The 24,644-nt window shown below is 35.6% G+C and overlaps 1 protein-coding gene across 1 annotated transcript in view; it reads left to right on the top strand.

Annotated features, from left to right (window-relative positions):
- Positions 1 to 24,644, top strand: part of LOC121641592 (CUB and sushi domain-containing protein 3-like) — a 289,036-nt gene that overhangs the window by 33,290 nt on the left and 231,102 nt on the right. Inside the window, exon 3 of the mRNA XM_041987820.1 lies at positions 13,281 to 13,393. Coding sequence (XP_041843754.1) covers positions 13,281 to 13,393 — 113 coding nt within the window. The remainder of the gene's footprint in view (positions 1 to 13,280; positions 13,394 to 24,644) is intronic.

The following is a 24,644-nucleotide window of genomic DNA, read 5'->3' as shown; positions in this document are numbered from 1 at the left end:
AAACTTACATGACAGATAATGAGAGCAGTCAGGGTGATTTTTAACCGAACTGAAATTGCCCCGAAAAGTACTCAAGTTACTCAATTAGCTCAACCTCATGCTGATTGGTCAATGACATACAGCCAGGCCAAAGTATTCAGACAACACATAGTGGATAGTTTTGTTTTTTTATAAAAAAAACATGTAGATGACACTTTTGTTATTACTTTATTTTTAATGCAAACCTTAATTTTAATACTATCAAACTTATATTTCTAGCAAATAACATTAAACTAGACTTTCTAACATTTAAATTTATTTGCACTGAACCATTTAGAATAATTAAGAAGATCCTTGTTTAAACTTTTGATGAGAACATTTATATCCTTGTTGGAAATAAAAAGACTGGTATCACATGCAAACAGCAAAGGAAGAGTAGTCGTAGAAACTGAAGAAAAATCATTAATATAATAATGCATAATAATGTCCCAAAACTGAACCTTGTGGCACACCGTATTTCTTTTAGAGACATATTGTTCCCTGTTAGGCCTGGTACACAAATAAAGTTTTTTTTTTTTAATCTGATGAGATTTTTTATCTGGTCGACACCTCACACATGAATTTGTATATTGAACATGAAATATTGAACATGTAAATTAAACATGTTCAATATTTCTGATTGTTGGCCACAACCCGTTTCGGAGCTGATTATCGGGACAAATTTGCTCTAAACACACCTCAGACCAAATGACAATTTTATAGGAAAATCTCACAAGACTCAAGATAATTGGGCGTTTGCCGTCCTTGGTCGGAAAGGGACAAAATTGGGACCAAAACAGCGCAATAATCTTTATGTGTGTACCAGGCCTTAGCTAAATAATTACATAGCCAATTATAAACATTGTCCTTAAATCCATATTTATGCAGTTTTTGAAGGAAATTATTGTGATTTATGACATTAAATGCTTTGGAGACATCTAAAAAACACCAGTTGCAAATTCATTAATTATGTAAAGCTGTATGAGTTCGATACATACAGCAAAATCTTTGCTAATTTTATTTGTGTTGCAATAAAAATGAAATGCTAGTTAATGTAAAAGATGACTAAATCGTTAAATACTCCAAATTTGAAAGTCAATGTAAAAGAATAAAAAGAAAAAAAGTTCAACTAAAAGAAGAGGTTAGATGCGTCAGTGCAGCCACTAAAAAAATTAAAATAAATCAAAACAAAGAAAGAGAGAGCATTGAAATTTAGATTGAAGTTCATTTATGGAGCAAAGAAAAAACATTCAAGTCCATTAAATAATACTAAAGCCTAAAAAATAAGGAAAAATAGTTGATCTAATAGGGTAAGTTTTGTTATTTGAAGAAAGCTGGTGCACAGAAAATAGCTTGTATACAGTGTTTTAGCACAGAAAAAAACCCTGTTATGAAGACATAGTATGCCAAGAATGCTCTGCAGGGTGCAGCTTAAATCTTCCGTCTCAGTGATCAAGAGAAAAGTTTGTAAACACAACCTCAGAAGATTCACCACAAGATGCAAACCCCTGCTCAGCTGAAAAAACAGAAAGACCAGACTGAAGTTTAAAAGAAGAAAAAGTAACCCAAAACATTCCAAAAGAAACTAGTAAACTTCTTACTGGTGCAGACTGGTTGACTTCATAAGCATGTACCTAATTATTTGACCTGCGCATGGATACCATGTGTTGAAACCTTTTCTTATATCACAGTTACATTATTCTGAATGTTGACAGGCACCCGTTTTTTATTAAATCTGTTATACAGTAAAAATGTGCATGAGCTGCAAGATTTCTTTAGTTTAATCTTAAAATAAATAAATAAATAAATAAATAAATAAAACTTGGGTGCTTAGGATTTTAAGTAAATTCAACATGTCATTTCAACTCACAGGTCTCCAAACAGGTCTTCTTTCAGTTTAGATTTTCCCTCTTTCTTGGGGAAAATGTATAATAATAATATTAATAATAATAATAAACTGCTTGAACAAAAACTAATAAACTACTAGAGGATGTATGAGAAATTATTAATTTCTCTCCCATATTTGTTTTCGAAATTGTCCATTGTCACATTTAATGGATGTGTTTTTAAATGGGAATGTAAATGCCACATTGAATGTCATAATATGCACATCTTAGCTTTTGTCTGGAGCTTTTACTCACAGGGGACAGAAAAGATTGTCAATCAGTTTAGAAAAAAAATGTCTAATTAACTTTCAGAAGAGCAGTTCAGGCAGTATTGTATGCACTACATTTTTTTATTAGACTTTTTCTGTTGGACAAAATGCTCTTATTTATATACATAAATACATATATTTATATAATAGCTAAATATAAAAACTATACAAACTGTGTTCTTAGTATGTCCTGTGATAAAATCCTATAGTGTTAGTCATGGAAGAAGTGGTGCCAGGTGTGTCAAGTGGTTCAGGTTATATTTTCTGTCCTTTCATAAAAAGTACAGAAGGTGCCGATGCAGTGCAGAAATATGATGCTTCTCCTCACTCAAATCAAATGGCAGAGAAATAAACAAGCTGCTATATCATGCAGGGACTTGTTTATAGCCAACACAAGTTCCCTGACTAAGTGAGAGGTTGGCAGATAGAAATCAATTTTGAACAGGAGTATATACATGGTAATAAAAGATGATGACTCATTTTGACACCATATTTAAAGTGAATGAGTGAATGAGTTAAGTCTAAGTTGTGTTAAATTAGTGATTCATTAAGACTAATGTGTTTGTTAAATATTGTATGAGGTTTTTCTGAAATGTACTTACTTATAGTACTTACTTGCAGTAAGTTTATATCCAGTTTAGATATAGACTACAAAGAATTAAAGTAACCTCTGAAGGTGAATATTTAGTTACTTCATAAATTTCATGTTAAAAGGATATGTTCAAAGTTTACCCAAAAACGTCAAACAGCTTTTTAAAGCATTGGAACAAAGTTTTTTCTGCTTTAGACATTTGTTCCGTTACAAAACTGAAATGCAAAAGCTCTGATACAAAATTATAATCTATAATTATTATTGTTTTTTTTATTGTTTCAATCCTTGATTATGACCATAGTTGATAGACTAATTTGACTGGATGTAGTATGGACTCGTGTGTGTAGAGAATTCCATATAAATGACACGTCAAGACAATCAATCAATCAATCAATCAATCAATCAATCAATCAATCAATCAATCAATCAATCAATCAATCAATCAATCAATCAATCAATCAATTAAATTTAAAAAGCAGAGAAATCCAAGGGAGTCTGCAAATAAGAGATGCACCGCTAAAAATCCGTTGACTGAGATTTTCCTTCTTTTTTTTTATTTAGGCAATTTTGGGTTATTTTGTCTTCAGAAGTTTACTTGTGTGTATTGTATTATGTCTGCTTGTTTGTATATGTTATCTTGGTCATGTCTCTGTTTGTATTGTGTGGCATTTCTTTGTTTTATGAACCCCCTTGAAAACGAGATGTTGCATCTCAAGGGGTTTTCCATTAAATAAATTTCAAATTTCAAAGAAATTTACTTAATAGTATAGTAATATTTTTAAAACTTTAAAGCTAAACTGCACCAGGTCACCTTCTCCCTTAACTCAAATAGATCACAAATGCAAAATGTATATTTAAATTCATATTGTAGATGATTTGGCCATTATGCTGTAGTTATTAAAAATAAATGTGAATGTCCGGAGCTTTAATAATTTAGGATATGCCAGTGCAAAGTAAGTCTATTAATCATCTCCTGCTGTTTTTCTTTCTTTGAATTTAGGAAGCAGTCAGCAGGAAGGCAATTATTCACCTTAGTAACAATCAAGCTTGACTTTGCTGCTGAATGTTTCTAACAATAAACCAAAAGCAAGCAGTTTACTTTAATTGTTGGTTACTTGGCAAGATCAATCAGGCCACTTAAGGTCTCTTCCTCCCCTTTGTGTTTTTTCTTTTCTTATGTCACATAAAGAGGGTCTAGCAACATGTCTAGCAACGAGAAGAGGTGGGCAGAGAAAAAGAGATACAAGGAGGCAAAGCAACATGAACAGTGAACTAGTAAAACAGGAAAGTAACACTTAATGAACAGCCACATGCAATGAGGTATAAGTTAGAGGTGCAAAGGTTTTACAGCGCAGAGGGAAAGACAGATGGAGGTAGAAAGACAGACTGGCAGAATGAGGAACACTGTGTCTCTCTTCTCTCTGCTACCCTGGCACACTAATCAGGTGATGGTATTGTCTGACAGCTACCTTCAGGGCTGATGTAGTGTGTTCAGGTGGAAGTAAGAGCTGCATCTGTCCAAGCAATTATTGGCCCTCTGTTCCCAGGCACATACAGTCATTGTTTTGCCACTGTTGTTGCTGTGATTCATAAACAGGGGACGCTGTAGCTGTTCAAGCAGCTGCTGTTTCTAAACCCACAGTGACATTTGTGGTTGACCAACACAGATGCATAACACCTGCTTTCTAATTGAGTCACACTGTTGGTGCTTTGTAATTTCTCTTAATGGACTTGAATGCAGCTTATTTTTTAGTTTGATTTATTGGTGAAATACTTTTGGCTTTTAAATTAATTGAAGAAACATCTGAGGTCAGAACGAGCTGAATGATCTACTTCTGGTGTGATGTTATAGTTGGTTTTATTTTCACCTAGGGCATGCAGTTCTGATCTTATAAGATACTGAGACAAGTTCTGTCAAAGGTCAAAGCAAATAATGTAACCGTTTTTTTATTAATAGCTAAAAACTTTGCTTTCTCTTCCTCTGGAAATTTCTCACAAAAAGTATTACAGGTTTAATGCTAAATCCTGAGGCCTTATAATAACCTCCTTTTCACTCCACCATGCAGTTAAACTGCACTACAGTAAAAGCCTATGTACCTATTTTACTTCAACTGAACCTCAGACTTTGAGTGCGAAGTTTTTTTGTACAACCACTTCAGCTAACGTACAGCCAGATGGAACATAGCCAGTTAGCGATTGCTTTTAAGATAAATGAGCAGAGCCAGACCAAGGCATAAGCAAACTGATTACTTGAGGCCCTCACACCACCAGGGGGGCTGCAAGAGCACTTGAAATATAATTCATAAATAATAACAGTTTTCTTTTGTTATAATAAAATATGATTAAAATATAAAGAAAATGATACTAAAATCAAGTACTTCATTTATACTATTTTCATAATGGATGTTTGCCAACCTTAAAAAATGTCATGGTTGACCCACCAATAATACTGACGTAATAAACTCCTGCTGTAGGCTTGCAGCTTGGTGGAAGTGCATAGTTGTTTGGGCAGCAATGCGCTCTGGTATCTTAATCTTAATGACTTATTTACTCTAAATGTCATGTCTTGACTGCTGATGTTTTCTTTTACTTTCAAATACAAGGTTTGTCTGACACACACATGCATCACTGTAACTATTAAAAAGTACAAATTAAGGCTTCTTATTCTATGCTTATAACAGACTAATGAGCCTGGCAGAAAATACAGCTTCTAATGCAAAACATAAGTGGGAAACGGACACTGATTCTGCCTTCAAGGACTTTGAATGGAAGATTTGTTGTAGCTCTCAATCATTCTCCTATAACAGCCGACAGGAACTATTACAATTCAGTCTTATACATAGTTTGCTTGACTCATCTCTACAAGATACGAAGTAACTACTCTGAATCCTGTCTAAGCTGTATAACTGAAATAGGATCCCTTCTCCACATGTTCTGGAGGTGTAGATGTTTGGAACATTACTGGGGATTTATTTTATTTATTTATTTATTTATTTAATAGGGACAGTGCACATTAATGAACATCTTTTCAGTCAGTGACAGATGTAATCATGCTGGATTATAGCAACAATGCTAATTTGCATCCATAGTCCCTAGGCAGGTAACACAAAAACATGACAAGACAATGGACAGGACAATAGATCACAATAAGAGCACAGCACAAGACTGGACATTATTAAGAAGTTAAAAGTCAGTGGTTACAGGACTGGTTTGCTTTAAACCACTGCTTGAGCTGAGTTTTGAAGGTAGATAATGTCGGACACTCCCTTATGGAGAGTGGAAGACTGTTCCAGATTTTGCTGGCCTTTACAGAAAGAGCATTTTGTCCAAAGGCTGTTTTTCTGTGTGGGACCTCACAGTCCCCTCTAGAGCAGGCCCTGGTCCTAAGACCACTGTCACCCCTTTTTTTAAGAAAGTCAGACATGGGAGGTGGGACAAGTCCATGTAACACCTTGTACATCAAACAAGCAAATTTAAAATTTTTGAAGTTCTCGAAGCTCAACAACTTATACTTTTTCAAAATATTACAAACGTGGAATGACAGTGGTTTTCTATCAAAGACCTTAAGTGATTTTTTTGTAGAGTGATTCTATGATTACACCTGCCAAGGACCAACATGTGATACAATATTCAATGTGTGACAGAATCATTGAATGCAAAAACATTCTAGCAGCACCAAGTGTTATGAAAGGTCGTATTTGTTTAAAATTGTTGGAGCACTTGTATTCACTCTGAAATATTGTACTTTGTTCGAAAAATTTTAATAAATAAATAGTTAATAATAATAAAAAAAACACACACACAAATTAATACTGGATGGTTTTCTCATGATTTGCTGAAACACAGGGCCAGCTCTGTAGATTGGCATACATATTTTAACATTAAATTTATAAAAAAATAGTTGTCAGATTGACAGATTTTTTTTTTTTTTTTTTTCATATTTGACATGTTACATTTTATTGTTCTAACAGTTGCTGTAATGGACTTACAGCCAACCCTAAAACAGATTTTGCAGAGCATTATTTTCAAAGAATGCTGTTAATTTTTTATGAATCCGGACTCTGTTTTGTTAACCTTTGTGAATCATCTCTCTGTCTAAGGAAAGAGTGGGGCCTAATCCAACATTGAATTCATTTGTATAATCTGAAATAGCGGTATAATATTAGTGCAGATTTGTGTTTGAATCTGAATTACAAGCTCATGAGTCTTAGAAGACAGCAAGCCCCATGGTGTTTAATTGTTAATGACATTTTCCAACCATTCACCTGATGCTCCCGTTGCCAGAGCAACAAGCTGCCGTGAATGCCAGATGATGGAGAGATTTTTGTTGACTTTTTGTTAGACATGCTCGGGTCACTGTGTGTGTGTGTATTGGTATAAAAATAGGCTAAAGCACAGAAAGACATCCACAAGAGTCTTGAAATTGTTTGTTTTAATATAATAGATTAATTCTTAATAACCTCACGTTTTTTATTCTATTTCTGGCTTAGAATAGTGCTCGCAAATATTTTTTTTCAAGAGTAAAAGACACAACCGTCATGCTAGTAAATAGACACATAATCAGCTTGTATGATAATGTTTGTGTTAGAATATTGATCAGAATTGTCCATACTGCCACTTTCTGTGGTACCAGTCTTTTCCCTGTTGAAGACTAACCTGTTGAATTGTATTTTTTGTAAGGAAAATCTTGAGTTCATACTGTCAAAGCAATGATGTTTTATGTTTTGCCCTCTCAGCCGTATCTGTTTATATGCGTTTTTGTATTTCAAGCCTGCAACATGTCAAAGAAAGTTGTGACTGTAAAGCTTTTACCCCTTTGTAATGCTGTCATTCCTTGTCACAAACCTTGAAAAATGTTTCAACTTTAAAAATACAAAGCAATGAAACATTTAGGGTGTTATTCTGTGCCTTTCTTGATGCAACCTTTCTTAAGGTGTATATAAAATACGAGTTCATGCTGTTGCACTTTTCATTTGAAACTGTCCACAAATTCTCTTTTGTGGACTGGTCAGCACTGCAAGCAGGTACCAGCAATCCAGTACAAGTTCCCTCTTTTTCTGCAGCCTTGCCTATGTAATAAATGTAGAAGGCGGTTTGTGTTGTCCTGTTGAAAAATACATGTATGTCCTTGGAAAAGATGTGATCTTGATGGCAGCATATTCAGCTGTAAAATTTCAAAGTACTTTTTTGCATTAATGCTGCCATCACAGAAGTGTAAATGAGTTGTGCCAAAGGCACTGATACAACCCTACACTATCACAGAGCCCGGCTTTTGGACTTGTTACAGTCTAGAGGGTCCTTTTTATCTTTGGTTCACAGTATACAGTGTCCATGTCTTCCTAAAAAGAATCTGGAATATTGACTGGCCAGGTTATAATAGCTTTTTTTTTAGCATGTGATGGCCCATCCCGGATGCCTCAGAATCCAGAGAAGGACAAGATTAACATGAGGCTTCTATTTTGCATAGTTTTGACATTTATGAAACTTAAATTGTATTATAGTGCTTGACAAACACTTCCCAGAGTGAACTCTTTCGCCTGTGGACATATCACCGATTGATGAATGATGGTTCTTGATGCGATGCTGTCTGAAGGCGATAATGTTGGTTTAGTTTAGACTTGTATCCTGAAAGTCCTCCACACTGCTTGAATGGTCTAATATATGCACTGTAGAGGAAGAAATATGGAAAATCCTTAACATTTTTCTTTAACAAACATTAATTTTAAAAATTTAAATAATTTTTTCATACATTTGTTGACGAACGATAATCTGTCCTGAAGCTACGTAGCAGTGCTTGTCTAGTTATATGGTAGCACTAGATTATAATGTTGGGAGACCATGTTATATTTAGATTTGAGTGAGTGTAATTAGGGACTACACATCAACTTGGGCAAGATTTCACTTTGGAGCTAAAAGCAAACTAAAATAATGCTCAGACTACCTGAGTATCCAAGATACTTAGCATTGATTAAGCTAATAGTGTAATTTAAACAGGAGACTAGCTTGGTCATCCCTGTGGTGGGCAAGTGGGGATTTGTGGCTGCTGATCTCCCAGGTCTTGGGTCCCCCCTAACCTGCCTCTTGCATTCAATAATAAATAAGTAAGCAATGCCCAGTTGCATTGACACAATCACTTTTCATTCCTCTAATCACAAACAGCTACAGTTATGTTTTTTTCTTTTTGTTGCTGATGTTTTTGTTGTTGTGATTCAAGTTTTGTCCCCCAGCTGTTCTGTGTTGTAATAGGTGCTCCCAATGATTGTCAGCTATGTTTTCTTGCAGATAGCGTAGGCTGTTTTCTGTTTCCTTACAGATGTAGCAGCTGGTTGTGTCGTTCTGTTTAGTTTAAACAGCTAATTCTGTTGCTTTCAATCTGTGGTATCTTTGTCTCCTTTTTTTCCTCTTAACTCTTATTTTATCTTCTCTTCACTCTCTACTTTCTGTCAGATCCAGCATTTATATTTAAATTCAGCAATAGAAAACTTAAAAAATAAAGAATAATACTTAAGTATCAAGAGTAGCCTGGTATCCATAAAGCTTCTCTTGGCAAAGCAATCAGTTTGGCACAACAATAAGCTATGGCATACAATTCTGGAGAAATATTGCCTCTAACCAGTCTTATTTCATATAGGAAGATATAACAATGAAACGAAAGGAAGATAATGTATTTCTTACTTTTTGTAAAGAGGAAGGACACAGATCAGGCTGAGCTAGGGACATGTTGAGAGCTGTCGGGGTTCCCAACAAGGAGCCATATGGATCCACTCTAGCACTGCCAAAAACTGCCAGGGGGAGAATCCATTGATTCCCCTACTATCACATCAAGAACCACATACTGCGCCTCAAAACAACCAACTTACCTTTTTATGGACCTCTTTGAACTTGTTGAAACTATTTCCATTTAGTAATCCAGATTTTTAATTTGAAGATGCTTTATTTCTCATGTCTCTCTAATGTGACCAAAGTTATCACTGCTGTGTAAGTAAGTGCCTACACAGTGATGTCCCTTCTTAGTACAAGGTTCCCCCTGTCTTTCCCACCCCTAGGCCACATTATGTATAAAAGTCTATCTTAGCCACTGCGTCAATGCACCTCAAAGACTCAACTTTTCCTGGATACTGCTTTTGTATCAAATTTTCAATGTACTCACCTGTTGATGTTATGTGTTTGACATTATGTCTTTACATAATTTTTTCATTTTTATTTTAAACCTCTTTACTAGCCTTAAATTTCTACCATCCCAGACTATTTTTGAAATGTGTTACAAGCCTGAGATGCAGGGATGTATGTATGTCACAAATGAGATAAAGCAGATGAGGTCTCTCAATTTATGATTCATGGGGCCAGTTTTTTTTATTAAAATGTGGCATTTTTATCTTCCTTGCTCATGGTCATGACAATATGTCTTTACCATATTTAAGATATTTGCTTGATTTTTAGGAGCCTGAAAGACTTGTCTTTCTTTCATCAGTCCACATATGTTACACTACCCTTTATGTTGCTGTAATACCTCATCTCTTATCTCTCCTGGATCTGTCTTTCTATATAACATGTTGCTATGGCAGCAATTCTTTTTCCCACTCTCCAGCACATTCTGTTTTCACTGTTGATGCTAAAAAGCATAATAAAGAGTATGTGCAACTTTTTTAATTTAATGGAAAAACTAATGAATTGTTCATTTGGTCTACTTCCCTTGGAGGTCAAAGCGTTTTAGCGTCTGTGTGTAACTGTACTGTGCTCACGCTGGCGGGTACCATTGACGCCTGTGTGAACATGCACTCTAGACCCACTGATTGTCCTTTTCTTTTCTGTTTTGCTCAGCCAATAATTAGTGCACCCATGGATCCTCCTACCCAAACTTTGGGTAAGGGGGCAGTTTTAAAAACTTCATAAATTGACATCAAACTGTGTTTTATTGAAAATATATAACTTCCTTTTAGAAATAGTACCATGCACTCCTCTTACTCCTGGCATCCTGTTGAAATGACTAGAGAGTGTTTGTTGGGAAAGACAGGCCAAATACTTGTTTGGTACATGACACACTTTCTAGCACACAGACAAAATCAGAACAGGCTGATGTGTCCATGTGTGACATTTGTATCTAAGCACTGCTTCTTGGTATTTTTCCAGGCTGCACCGCATGAGCCAACTTCATAATCTTTTAACTTTTTACCTTCATGTTTATTTTGAACCACGTCGGAACACAGAAGAAAGCAATTTGGACACCTGAATAATAAGCAATTTAAGTCCTATAATAAAGACTTAAGACAGCAATTGTTTTGAAGCACTGAAACTTCTCTTGTGAAAGTCTTGAACCACATCTATCTAAACACAGATAGGGGTAGAAATTCGGTTCATGTTCTGCCAAATCTCAGTACTGCATTTGACACAGTTGACCAAAACATCCTATTAGACCAACTGGAAAACTGGGTGGGAATCTATGATCCAGTTCTGAATCTAAAATTGTTGTCATTGGAAACATAGATGAGTATTCAAAGATTAGTGCCGAGCTTCAGGCAGCATTGTAAAAAACAACAGATCAAACCATAAATCTGAGTATTTATGGGTACTGTTTTACATGCTCGTATTATGTGTGCGTGTTCTGTGTTTACCATGCATGCATTTCGTATTCTCTGTAACATGTAGATGTGTAACTTTGTTAAAGTATCATGCATAAGTTGTGCTGATCCATCTATCCATTTGGAATATTGTTCTTTCTGGAAAGGGATGTAAGGATCTATACAGTCTACCTATACAATTAATTAATTGTTTAATATCCCAATCGTGAAATAAAATAATTGTGACTTCCCTATATATAACTCACTATGTTTTCTCTTATCTCTTTCTCTTGATCATGTACAGCACATTGGGTTGACTTATGTATGAAGTATGCTATATGTATGTAAATTTACCTTCCCTTCCCTTCCCTTCCCTTATGACATTGCCTTCAATATTCAGATTGTGGGCAGTTTGAATATAGCCTATACTAATGTCATTGGTCAGAAAAATTAACATGTAAAATGATAAAAAGTGACAATAATAGGCAGTGTCATTCCTCTTACTGGTATTTTTGGGTTTAACCACATGGGCAAGGATTAATCCTGCTCAGCAAAAGCTTGCCTTCACTTTTAATTTACACTGCAGTTACTTTTATATGAAGTACAAGGGTCTTTTTAGTGATCACACTTCCTAAAAGGACACATTTAAGTTATGTTTCCTGTATTTAAAATTGCATCATGAGTGACGCTTAACAGCATCTTGGCATACTGTGCGGTACCTGCGAAAAAGGGGTAATTATTTACTACACAGTTCACAGCGCTGTAATTGGAAACTCTATTGAAGCTGTAAATACCACGTTCTCTCTCTTTTGCTGCCACTGGGAGAATATATATATATATATTTTTTTTTTCCACGTTTGACCTGCCACAGACATTATTTACCTTCCTTATAGTCAAGTGGAGATTCAGTCACAGAAATGGCTCCAAAACTAGAAATAAGAAGTAATAGTAAACAAGACAACAATATAAAATAGGACACTTTCTGTACACAAGTTGATTTCAGGCTCTGCTTCCTGGCTTACAGTACTGGAAGGTCGATAGAACATTAGCAAGTGGGGGAATGGTCAGCAACACATCTTGTTTACGGCGTCGTGAAAGTAAATGGATTTGTTTGGATCTGCACCTAATTTGAAATGCAGCAATGAATCAGCCTGTTACAATGCAGCTGTGAGCCCTCAAACATCATCAAACAATAGGGCGGGCTCCCGCTCGAGGTTTTGATTGTAAAGTACCCAGTATATTATAGCTCGATATATTGCATCACATTTCTCAGGGCGGTTCTGTTTCATTAGACACAAAATATTACAGCCTTTATCCCATGTTGTGAAGTCTCTCGACTGTCATCATTTGTTGGTATACTTGTATAAAAGAGAGGGCGACTGGTAACCTAGTGGTTACAGAGGTGGGCTTTGGTCTGGAAGACTTGGGATCAAGTCCACAATGAACAAGCACCCTTAATCCCCAACCTGCTCTCTAGGTGCCAAACCATGGCAACCTGCTAAAATCTGGAGATGGGTAAAATGTAAAGTCTAATTTCCCAATTGAGATTAATAACAAAAAAATCTGATTTACATACAGAAATGGCACATACACAAGCTGGGTTTCTATACCAACTATGTAATGATGTTTTCTGTTAAAATGATTAACGTCAAGGAGAAAAATATGCCTAATTGTTTTCACATATATCTAGGGAGCAGTGGCAGTCATTGCTAGAAATAACTTTTGTTTTTATTTCTGTGGTTTTAAAAAGTGGTATCAGCTAAGGGAATTTTTTTATCACCTTAATATTCTCATAATATCTCAAATTATTTGGTGGCCATCAACCTGAAGATTTATTTGATTTAATTAGTTGTATTTCAGGCTTGTGATACAACTGCTTAGAACCATATCCATTATAATGTGATGATATGTGTGAAATCATACCGTCAGTACTAAAATCTCTTTCTCTTATCTGCAGGTTAACAGGATTTACCATTCCTCCACCTGTTACCAGTTCTGGTTCCATTTTTTCGCTGAGGCTTACCAGTGACTTTGCAGTAAGCGCTCATGGATTTAAGGTAGCTTATGAAGGTAAGAACAGCACCATTTTTTGTTCTTTAGTTCTTTACTGATATAAGGAACAGTCTTTTATATAACATAAGCAACTTCTCATAAATGGGTCTTCATTCGGAGGGAAAAAAAATCACCAACCTGGAAAGCAGACACCACTTATTAGAAGTGGGAAGTGTGATCACAGTTACTCCATCTGATTACCTCTGGGACTTCCATTGTTGAGTTATGGAAACATTAGGTGCTCCAATTAAGCAAATTAATCCCGTATTTTACAAATCAACATCCCTCCCCTCAATGTCCTGAACCTTCTTTGCCACTCCAGAGGTGCATCTGAAATAACATGGCAGATGGCGATGGGATTAGCTGAACTAATGGATGTACTGAGATATCTGTGTCGATGCAGAGCTGCGTGCAGTAGAGAACTGTCTAAATATGACCTATCCCTCTGTGACCATCGTGCCCCCTGCTTTTTTACCCTTTGATCTATTAGGTGTACTCTCTCTTTTCTGTTGCTAATTCTTTTCTTTTTTTTTAATTGTTTTTCTTTCCTTCCATTTTCATTTTATGTTCTTTCGTACTCTCTTACTTGTATCTTTTTCCTACTTGTCAGCACCTCTCTTCTTCTAGTATGTTTTAGATATTTCTTCACTTTCTCTTGTGATTGTCTCGTTCACAAACAGGCTGACATCGTCTCACATTGCTCCCCCTCCCATCACACCCTTACTCCCTCCTCGTCTGCCCACTTGCCCCAGACCTCGCCTGTCCAGGATCTTTCCCCTCTCCATCTGTACACTTTCTCTTCCTCTTGTTTCTCCCATTTTTCTGACCTTCTTTATCTTTTATTCGTACCTGTGTTGATTGATTAAATTAGATCAATATTTTTTCTCAATCTTTTGACTTAAACTGACATAATGCTTAAAAATAGAGCAGACTGTGAAGAATATCATCAAAAAAGGACACAAAATGTCAGTGCCTTTGTTCTGTGGTCATCCAGTTGAGTTATGTTGTCACTTTTAAAATGTGGGAGTCAGATTATGGATTGAGCCAAAGCTGTGATATGGTAATATTAAGACCATGACATATGCTGTGCAGCTCATCCTCTTAGTTCTACAGTATCATTCATTTTTAATAGCCTGGTGGGACAGCACAGTATCCAGTGTGCAGCATAAATATGTTAAAGTCACCGGCTTCTCCAAAATGATGTTTGAGTCATCATTACTCTTCTTGGATAGTTAATCTAGTAGTTGTGGAATGGGGCTCTATAACTAGGGGCCCATTTTTGCTCACTTTTTGTACAATAAAAGGCACATCCATTTCAAACATTGTCACTGCCAGGTTACTCCCCATGAGTGCTTTATGTTGGCATGGTTGTCAGGCAACGCTTCCACTTGATGGCAGTGCAAAGTTCCAAATTCACTTCCAAGTGTTGTTTCTACGATGAGGTGACGTCATTGTGTTGTGACCTTCATCTCTGGACTGTGATGCCATTTTGCATTTTATTCGTGGAAGCAGGTGATGTGAAAAAAATAGTTGAGAAGTAAAAAGAAGAGTGCTGGACTCCAGCTTGATAAAAATTGATAAAAAATTATTGTTTATTAAAAAAAGTGACATCTTAAACAGATCTATGCAGGTAAATCTGTGAGGTCTCTGGCCAGTTTCTGAGAATCCCCCTGAAAACATGTGTGAGGCACTTAAAATAGCTTCTCAGACAAAGACATTCCTCAAATTCCCTGAGTTGACCAATCATATGGAGACAATTATGTTTACTTATATGATGTCCATGTGCTGAAGTCACAAAGACACCTAAGACACTAAAAACCTTATATGGTAAGAACCTGAGTGTGCCTTACATCAGCCTGTCTATACATGGAGTCTAAAATTCACTACTCTTAGCATATTGCAGTCTGTTTAAATTGGAACCCAGTATAATCCTAATCTATGTAATTTAACTTATTCTAATTATGAAATGTTGAGAATAAGTCCAGGATTTTGCCCTATGTTAGTCTCAAATATGTTTATGATTTGCATTGTGTTTCATTCCTCCACAATTGCATATTATTATACACTCTCACACAGCCAGTGTTGTGTTTCAAGGAGCTAGAAAAATAGAGGGGGAGAGGAGGCAGCCAGAGCAGACAGTGCAGAGTGGCTGAAGTAACTTGTGTTTGTGCAAAACTGCGAAGAAAGTGTGGGTGACTCTCCCTCCTCATAGTCTCAGATGGGCTTTGCACCTACTTGCTGTTCAGGAGTCTTGCAGTTTTAGATCTGAATGCCCAGTATCTAGTAAAGCAAGAAAATGCTAAAATATAAATGTAAACTATAGAAGAACTACAGTAAATATAAAATAACCATACTGCCATCTTGAATGTGATGCATGGCAAGCTCACATGTGGATCTGGAAACCCACATCAGGTCTGCAACTCTGCATAAAGACACAGGTTTCTTTTTTGTGTTGATGCATGCATTTATATATATTTATATATATTTACTGTTAGTGCTTCATAAAGAGCCAAAATGTGCACACACTTCCCAAGGATTTATGGGTATAGAGTGTTCAAACTTTTAACTGGTGGTGTATGTATATGCATTTAATGTTGAGCACAATGAGCCTTAATGTGTATGTGTACTGAGAAACAGATAAAATCAGGAGCTAAGACAAGCTATGAGAAAAAGTTATCCAGCTACTCCAAGCAGCTGCATTTGTGGCTGCCACAGCAATGAATGCAAACAAACATATTTAACAAGATGTCACTTGGAAGTAGAGGTATCAGAAACATATTTCATTTACATTGCTAGCAAAACTTGACGTTGCCAGTCTGCTACCTGCTGCTGTTGCTAATGACCATAGCTGCTTCATGACCACTAGCATCACTGTCTTGCTTCTCTAGGAGCGTAAATGGCCACCTTAGTTGTTGGCAGCCTCAGTTCTGACTGTCTGGCAAGTGGTGCAAACAGTAAAAAGGTGATACATGCTGTTGTCATACTTCCATTTGCAGGAAAGATTGTAAAATTAAGCTTTTCATTGAGAATTGTTGTCTGGGTTAAAGGACTGGTCACAGGACAGAAGAATTAGAGTAAACGGGGAAGGCAGTATCACCATTCACTAAATACGGAAAAGGGTGCCATAACCGTTTTTGTGGCAAAAAAACTTAAAAATGTATAGTTTTGAGAGACACAAATGACCGATTTTTTTATGTTTTTAACCACTGGAGAGCAAGTTTAGGTTGTGTTTCTGTTAACTTTTGACATCACAACTAGGTTGGAGCCCAATCCTGTTCCAGCATGGAATGTATGTGTGATGTGGAGACCTAAAGCTGGTTTTCATGCATATATAACGACTGTGTTTCATGTACAACTTCTTTTATCTTTAATTTTAATAGCAAAATATGATGTAATGAATAACAAATTACAAATTTTCATAAAAAAATAAGACATTTTTTAAGACTTCTTATTAATTATGTAAAACATCTGACTTTAAAGGCCAACAGTTTTACTCTCACTACACACATCCACTTTCTTCCTCTGGAAACTTTTAGAGAAATTTAAACGAACAAATATTCATTAACCTCATCCATAAAACATTTTTTCCTAACTATAGTAAGTCCCTGTCACTGTTATATACCTTCCTTTTATGGTGATTTAGTTAGCTGTGTCTTGCACATGAATATGTATGTGTCTCTCATTCTTGGGACTAAGAATGTGTGATACTTGAGGACTCTCAGAGATGATTGAATCATGGCTGCAATTGGATTTGAATCTACAGCACCTGTAAATGAAGGACACAGTGAAGGGCAGATCCAAACTGAATCTAATTTCTCAACGGCCTGCCAATCTATGAAGTTTTTCCGTGCATTGTATTACTGATTAGTGCCTACCTTCACAGCTCTTACCAGTGTGTTTCTGCAGCCTAAAAACATAAGGGTCAATCCACATTAATTAAAGAGAAAAGAGACATGGGGCCTTTTTCAGAAAGCTAACAATAGCTAGTGCGGTCCAAATCTATCTATCTATATATGAACTACTTCAAATATATAAGTTTCCTTTTGGATAAAGTATTTTTAAATTTAATTTAATGATTAATTATTAAATTAATATTTTAATGTTCATTTCATAGGCTGCATTCATGTAATTTTTAAATTACATGAATGCAGCCTATGAAGTAAACAAAGCTATCTGCTTGCCCTATGGTGAATTTTTTTTATTTATAAAAAAAATATTACAGAGCCTATCTAAAACATGCCTCTATGCCATTTCAATGATCTTTAAAAGACAGCTGATCCAGAAAATGTAATTTCACTTTTCTTCCAAATGTTTTCACGTGTCCCTGTGTGACATGGCAGAGTGTCATCCGAGGCGGAAAAGCATGTTTGTGAATGCATATATAAGCATTTGTTGTTTACCAGCTGCTGGGTCCAACATGTTTCAGTCTTTACTTCTTTCCTCCATAAAAAGAATACTCAGCTCAGCAGACAGTAAAGCATCTAGCCAGGAAGCCATTCCACACAGGCAGCTCCTGTGGGGAAACTGTTCTGCTTATGTGCTCACAAACACTACCACTCCGTCAAACTTCCATCCTCTTCAAAGGCTTACAGAGTTATTAGATATAGAGGTGAAATAAATAGCTCAGCCCCAGAGAAATTTCACACTCTGCTACCTCATTTACTATTTCACATAACTCACTCTTTACTACTGTGATGATAATGCAAGCTGGTCTTACTCCCATTGTCTGTGAATGTGAATTGTAAGCAAAAATGGCAGTGTACTGTTTGCTATGACAAAATCCTGTGGGCTTGTGATTTTTTTCCCCATCAGTATTAGTTTTCTACAAAAGCTAGATATATTGACATTGTATTAGCATGTTATTATTATAGCATCCAAAACAGCATTTTATTTTCAGTTTAATAACAGGATATAAATATTTACCTATGTGAAAAGCCCTTTGCAACATTGCATTGATATTTTGCAGATATGGTTTTTACTTAAATAATGTTGTTTTGAAATGATATGAACGGGGTGGTCCTGGCTTGTATTATAACACTGAGTTATGGCATGACAATGACAGATATGACAAATCCGCAGACCTTCATCTTTTCTCAATTTCTCCTCTTCCTTCATTCATTTTCTAAACTGATCTAGTGGTGGAATCTTTGACCTTTTAATCTCTTTATCTGTCACTCCACTCGAGAATCAAAGCATTACCATCCTGCAACACCTTCAACTCAGCGTCATGGCAACAATACATAAATTAATTCACCTGGATCGGCAGATTCATGTTAATATAATAACAGGTATTGGTACAGTAATAGTATTTGTATATAGCCCAAACATGATAAGTGAAATACTATTTATATGGAAGAATTTTGTGACACATGCTTGACTTTAATTTATCTGTGAGATCCTGAGGTGAATCTACTATCCACCCTGCTCCCCATCTGTTCTTTCAGCACCACCTCTATATCACGTTTTTCAGCGGTCGCACACTTTACTAAAATGATATGAGAAAGAGAGGTAGTCTGGGGCAAATTATAGATTTTTTTTTATGTCTTCCTATTTTTGTTTGTGTGCCCTACATAGATTGTGCCCTGGGTGTTTGCCCACTTTGTCCGTGGCAAAATCCAATGGACGTGAAGGACAGTCTATCGTTTTATGTAGACTTTAGTTTGAAGTGAAGTGATGCCTTGTGAGCCTTTATACACTCCACTGGCATTTGCACTCTTTCCTGCTTTTAATTGAAGTTTGTACAGGTTTTTAAGTTTATAATCTTTCCCTAACAGCTGTCCTCTATGCTTGCTTGCTTGTTAAGGACTAACACTGTAACTACAACACTTCATCTCTTTAGAGGGTTCTTCAGGTCCTCAAAAAATTGTTGAGAGCCTGATTCAAGTTAAGTGCATACTGTTATTTAAAGTGCTTTTTTTAAGTTTCATCTTCAGTTTTACTGAGCAGGAAGCTGACACTGAAGCACAAAGTTGGATTTTTATTTCATTACAGTGAAAAACTTTAGTCAAAGCAACAGCTTTTATCAGCAATGTTTTCGTGTGAATTAATTTGAAGGTCATGTCGGTGTGAGATATTAGTTCTAACTTTTCATACACCAAAGGGCAACGAGTCAGTGTGGCATAATTAAAATTGGGTTGCATCTATTACTTTTTAATTAGTGACTTGGGGTAAGTTTCTCTAAACATTTACTTGGAAGAATGGATTGTTTCCCCTTTATACAGCTCTCTAAAGAACAGCTCCTAATTAGTATGCCTGATAGTTCCCTTGAGTCAGTTTTAAATTTATATATATTTTTTTATTTTATTTATTTATTTTGCTCTTTTAAATAACTGGGGTCAGACTGGTAAAAGTATTTATTATTAGTATTTCAAAGCATAGGCAGAATATCTGTATAATGATGCACAATCAGTATTATTATTGTTTTTAAAAGTTTAGTAACTCGTTGCTTCATCCCTTCGGATAGAAACTTTACGGAAAGTTAAAGAGGTCAGTTACAATTCTTCAAAAATGTGTTGTTAACCTGGAAAAAAATATGTATCAGTCACCACATTTTTGTTTAGCTGAGCACAATCTGTTCATTGTCTCAACATTTCACAGATAAAATCAAAGTTCTGGTCATCTGTGCAAACTGCTTTTGAGAATCATCCAAACACTGTAAAGAGCACATAAAGTTTTAATTTGTGAGCAATTTTTTTATTGCTTTTTTTTATTTTTTTTTAAATCAGTGGTGAAAAAAAAAGTAACCACCAGGATTTAACTGAACAAATAAGAACGAACCTCTGATTGGATAATTACTGTATATGTGATTATCTTTGGCAATTGGCAACAAGTTTTTTTTAACCCTAACTGATGCAATGAGTAGCTTCTTATTTCTTAAACAATCATGTTGAAAGACACATCCTGTGGTCTTGGAAAAGATGTCAGTCTGTTTAAGAAGGATCACATCATTGGCATTGAGCAGAGAAAACATCCAAGGAGATTCAGAAAATTGCTTTAGGAACTATGCAATTATATAAAACTGGAAGGATAATGGGGAACCATCATCTTTGAGAAAGAAGTGTGGTGATATCAAATTGAAAGAAAAACAACAGTAGAACTCCATGCTGTATTTAATAGTGAAAGTAAGAGCATTTACACATGCACAATGCGAAGGCAACTCAAAGGATTGGGACTGAACAGCTGTGTAGCCATGACAAAACCACTAATTAGTGAGGCTAACTGGAGAAAAGGACTTCACTTTACTAAGTAGCATAGAGATTGGACTTGGAGCAATGGAAGAAGATCATGTGATCTGATGAGTCCAGATTTACCCTATTCCAGAGTGACAGGAGCATTAGGGTAAAAAGAGAGGCAGATGAAGTGATGCATCCATCATGCCTAGTAGCTACTTTACAAGCCTCTGGGGGCAGTCTGGGTTTGCTGCAGTTGATCAGGCCTAGGTTCAGCAAGATTATGAGTCCAAATAATGAGGACAGCTGATACCTGACTTCCCATCATCAATACAAGAGCTTGGTGAAAAACTGGATGGAAATAAATCTTGTGACATTGCCGAAGATTATCGAAACAATGCCACAGTGAATGCTGCCGTAATCAAAGCTAAAGGCATCCACACAAGTCATAGACACAAGATCTATCACCACCATCAGACAGTGAACAAGAACTGGTAAGAGAAGAAGCAGCTGATCCCCCTAATATCACATCCAGCTCCACATACTGCATCCCAAAACCAACTTACTTTTTATTTGTTGCAAACATTTCCACTTGGTGATCCAGATTATTCATGTAAAAATGTTTTATTTCTCATGTCTCTCTAATGTGACCACAGTTCTAGGAGTGTATGAGACCGTGTGTGTTAGGGAGAGAAACAAAATAGTTTCTTTTCTTAGTATATGGCCCCCCTGATAAATTGTAGCTCTACCACTGGTCTTGAGTCCACTAATGGCCTGTTATTTTTTGCAACACATCTTACTGATTATTTGTATAATTTTACCACTGCCAGTCTTGGCAAATAAAAAATACCACTGCAAAATTAGCAGCCTACCTTGTGTCCTATTCAAGTCCACATTAGAGTCATCATTCGGTAGCAGTTTTACAATTAAAGCAATATAAGATTTATTGCATTGCTGGTCCAGAATGAATATTAGCAGATCCTGAACATAGAGGTGTATAAACTGAACATAAATTTCAGGCTGCAGCTGCGATCAAAGCCATTTAAGACATTACTACACAGCCTGTGGGGAAGTTTAAAGTGATTTAATCAACGCTTTAGGGTTTAAGATGTTAGCTGTTGCTTAGATTAGACTAGATCTTTTCCAATAAATAATTTCCTTACCCTGATATCAAAACCCCTCTCACACGGCCTGGTGTGAATGAGCTTTTCCTAAAGAAGTCTCCTACACCGTGAGTAGACTTAACAGTTTAATGTGTCTGAAACTGATTCATATAATGGTAATCTGTTAATGCTGTATAATCTAGAACTGGATGTATTGACACTGCCTGTCCTCATGAGACATCATGGGCATGATTAGCAAATTTCACTTGTAAGTATGAATACAAATAATGTGACTTAGATAAGTTAAGAGTTTTTAAGTCTGAGGCTAAGAAATTCATCATTTTTTTTTCAGCCTGACGGTCATGACTTACGAGTTATGTGCAAACAGATGTAGAGGAGAAACAGAAGACGAACAATAACAGAATGAAGAAATGAAGAATGAAGAAATAAATAATAACAATAAAGATATTTATAGATAATTTCCTCATTTTTAAAGTGTTTACTTGATCATAAATAATCACATGGGTGAGATTCAAATAATATGAAAACAGCTTTATACACAAAGAGATCATTAAATACTCCTGAACTTGAACAGCAGCCTGAGCGCGTCAAGGTGGACATTCTCTGGTGCCGTGGCCAAAAGGGGAAGTGGTACTGTACACTGTAGAATACATTTTCTTTGCATAATTTTTCACCCGATGTGGCATTATTTCAAGATGTGGTTTTTTAATGCAATAACTGGTTTGCTTTCAGATATTCGTAAGATAAGATTCGTAAGACTCCAAGAAACGAAGATTTTGGTGAAGGCCAATATTTTTGTAAAGTGTCTGTAAGGATTTAAGAACAAATTTGTTTGTAAAAGTAGTCGGTGAATGAGGCCCATTGTTCCAATTAAATTGATGGTGCCCAAGATGTTATAAATATTATTAACTTTATGATTATCAATGATCTTAATGTGTGACGATGCTATACACTACAAAGATTTCTGATTTAGAATTCCCTTTCCCTTAGAATTCCTCCAACTTGCATCACAGTCAAATCAGAAAGTGAAATGTTAGATTGTTTTTCTTCCCATGAAGACATGCAGATAATGTCTGTTATGGACACTCCATTTTTCACCTTGTACATTTTTTAAAATTTTTTTTAATGCTTTCAGATTATTTCAGCTCAGTAGCATGCTGAATTCAAAGCTAACATTTTCTGAATCTAACTTTAAAGGGTTGTTGTGGTGAGTTATTAGATATTCAGATTGCCTTTGATGTGCTTTGTCACACTCTGGCGAGCTCCAGATTATTTAAACAAATGAATTTCTATATCATAGACTCTGAAATTCCCAATGAGCCATCTTTTTGCAAGGGATTGTGCTGTGCCATGTAAGGATGTTTATTTATGTTTATTACAGCTGCCAGTAAATAGCTGATTTTCACAACAACTTTAAAGCAAGTTAGAACAGCAGTTTAGTGGGATTAGTTTTCTCCATGCATGTAGAGGCTAATCAGCTCAGCCTTAATCATTATTCATACTTGTCTTTATGAACCTGCAGTGTTTGGATCTTCTAAATGCTTTAAAAAGAATATATACATATTTCAGTGACTGTGCACAGTTTGGTACCCTAAATCTACCCACAACACCACAGTTTATTTATAAAGAATGAAATTTAGTGTGACACTAAATGCCTAAGTTTGTATAATTTGCTTCTCTGATTTTGTGGGTTACTTGTATAGGTAACTTTAGAACAAAACTTTTTTAGATCTTTATAAATATTTTATAGGTCTCGGCATACATTTTTACCATTCTTAAAACAATAATTTAACATGTTTGTCAAATTATTTCTTCAGTTGCAAAGCTCTTTACTCATTGCAGTCATTTGGGATTTATTTTACTCATAATCATAAAAAGCTGGCAATTGAGATGAGAATTTATTTTGCATCCATTAAAAACCTTATGTACAAAAGATGCATTTATGAGCATCAGCAGTGTAATGTGGAGGACTAATTGGACTGTAAAAGTAACTCCTGGAAACTAATATAATATGATCTGACTTCAGAGTCTATTGGCAACATCAACCTCAGGATTAGATTAAATACACATATTCCTATTCTCCATCTGTCTCTTCATTGATCCTTCTAACGCACACGATATGTTTGTGTGAGATTGGCTTTTTGAAACCACATACAAACAGATGGTACATGTCAAAAGTGATTATTTTCTTCATCTACATATCTGTCAGTATGTTCAGCAACAGGCTGGAGGGGAAATCTGAATCACACTTAAATCTTACTGAGTATTGCGTCTTTTAAAGTTATTCAGTATTTAAAATGTATTGTATATCATTAATAAGACAATTTAAACAATTGTTCCGATTTACATAATTTCTAAAGAAAACTATTTTGTTTAACAGCCACCTGAGATCCTTCATTTGCAGCATGACTTGCAGGTACTTGCAAGTCAGCTTTCATCTTGACCCTAAGCTGAACAATTAGTGTGTAACTAGTACTGGAAGTAAAATGACATATACCATACTAAAGTGTTGGTTGAGAGAACAGATTTGGATATTTTGTACAGAAATCACATGGTTGTCTGAAAGGGCTATGAAAAAAAAACAAAAAACAAAAAAGTAATATTAAAAATATCTATCTATCTATCAAAACATTTTTAGTGGTTTTCCATCAAGCACACTGATCATAATCAGTGAATGAACACATCAGCATGGTGTTGATAACTTCTTGCGGAATTATATTTAATTTAAAATTCCATGTTAAAGTGTGTATATCGATAAAATAGCACTAATGCATTACTAAAGTATCTTTTGTTGTTATTATTATGGGCATTCTTTTAAATAAAGAAATTTACTTGTTATATTTCATTTTACCGTATGGTACTTAGCATTATATGACACAAATTGTTGTTTGGGAGGAACATGAAATCAAACATTAGCTTCAAAAATGTTTGTTGAGACTGCAGGTTTGTCAGACATTATCTTTTTCTTCAGGATTT

The sequence above is a fragment of the Melanotaenia boesemani genome, chromosome 6 (assembly GCF_017639745.1).
Source record: "Melanotaenia boesemani isolate fMelBoe1 chromosome 6, fMelBoe1.pri, whole genome shotgun sequence".
In the NCBI taxonomy this organism is placed as follows: domain Eukaryota; kingdom Metazoa; phylum Chordata; class Actinopteri; order Atheriniformes; family Melanotaeniidae; genus Melanotaenia; species Melanotaenia boesemani.
The sequence above is the reverse complement of the archived record's forward strand: the minus strand, read 5'-3'. Positions and strand labels throughout refer to the sequence as shown.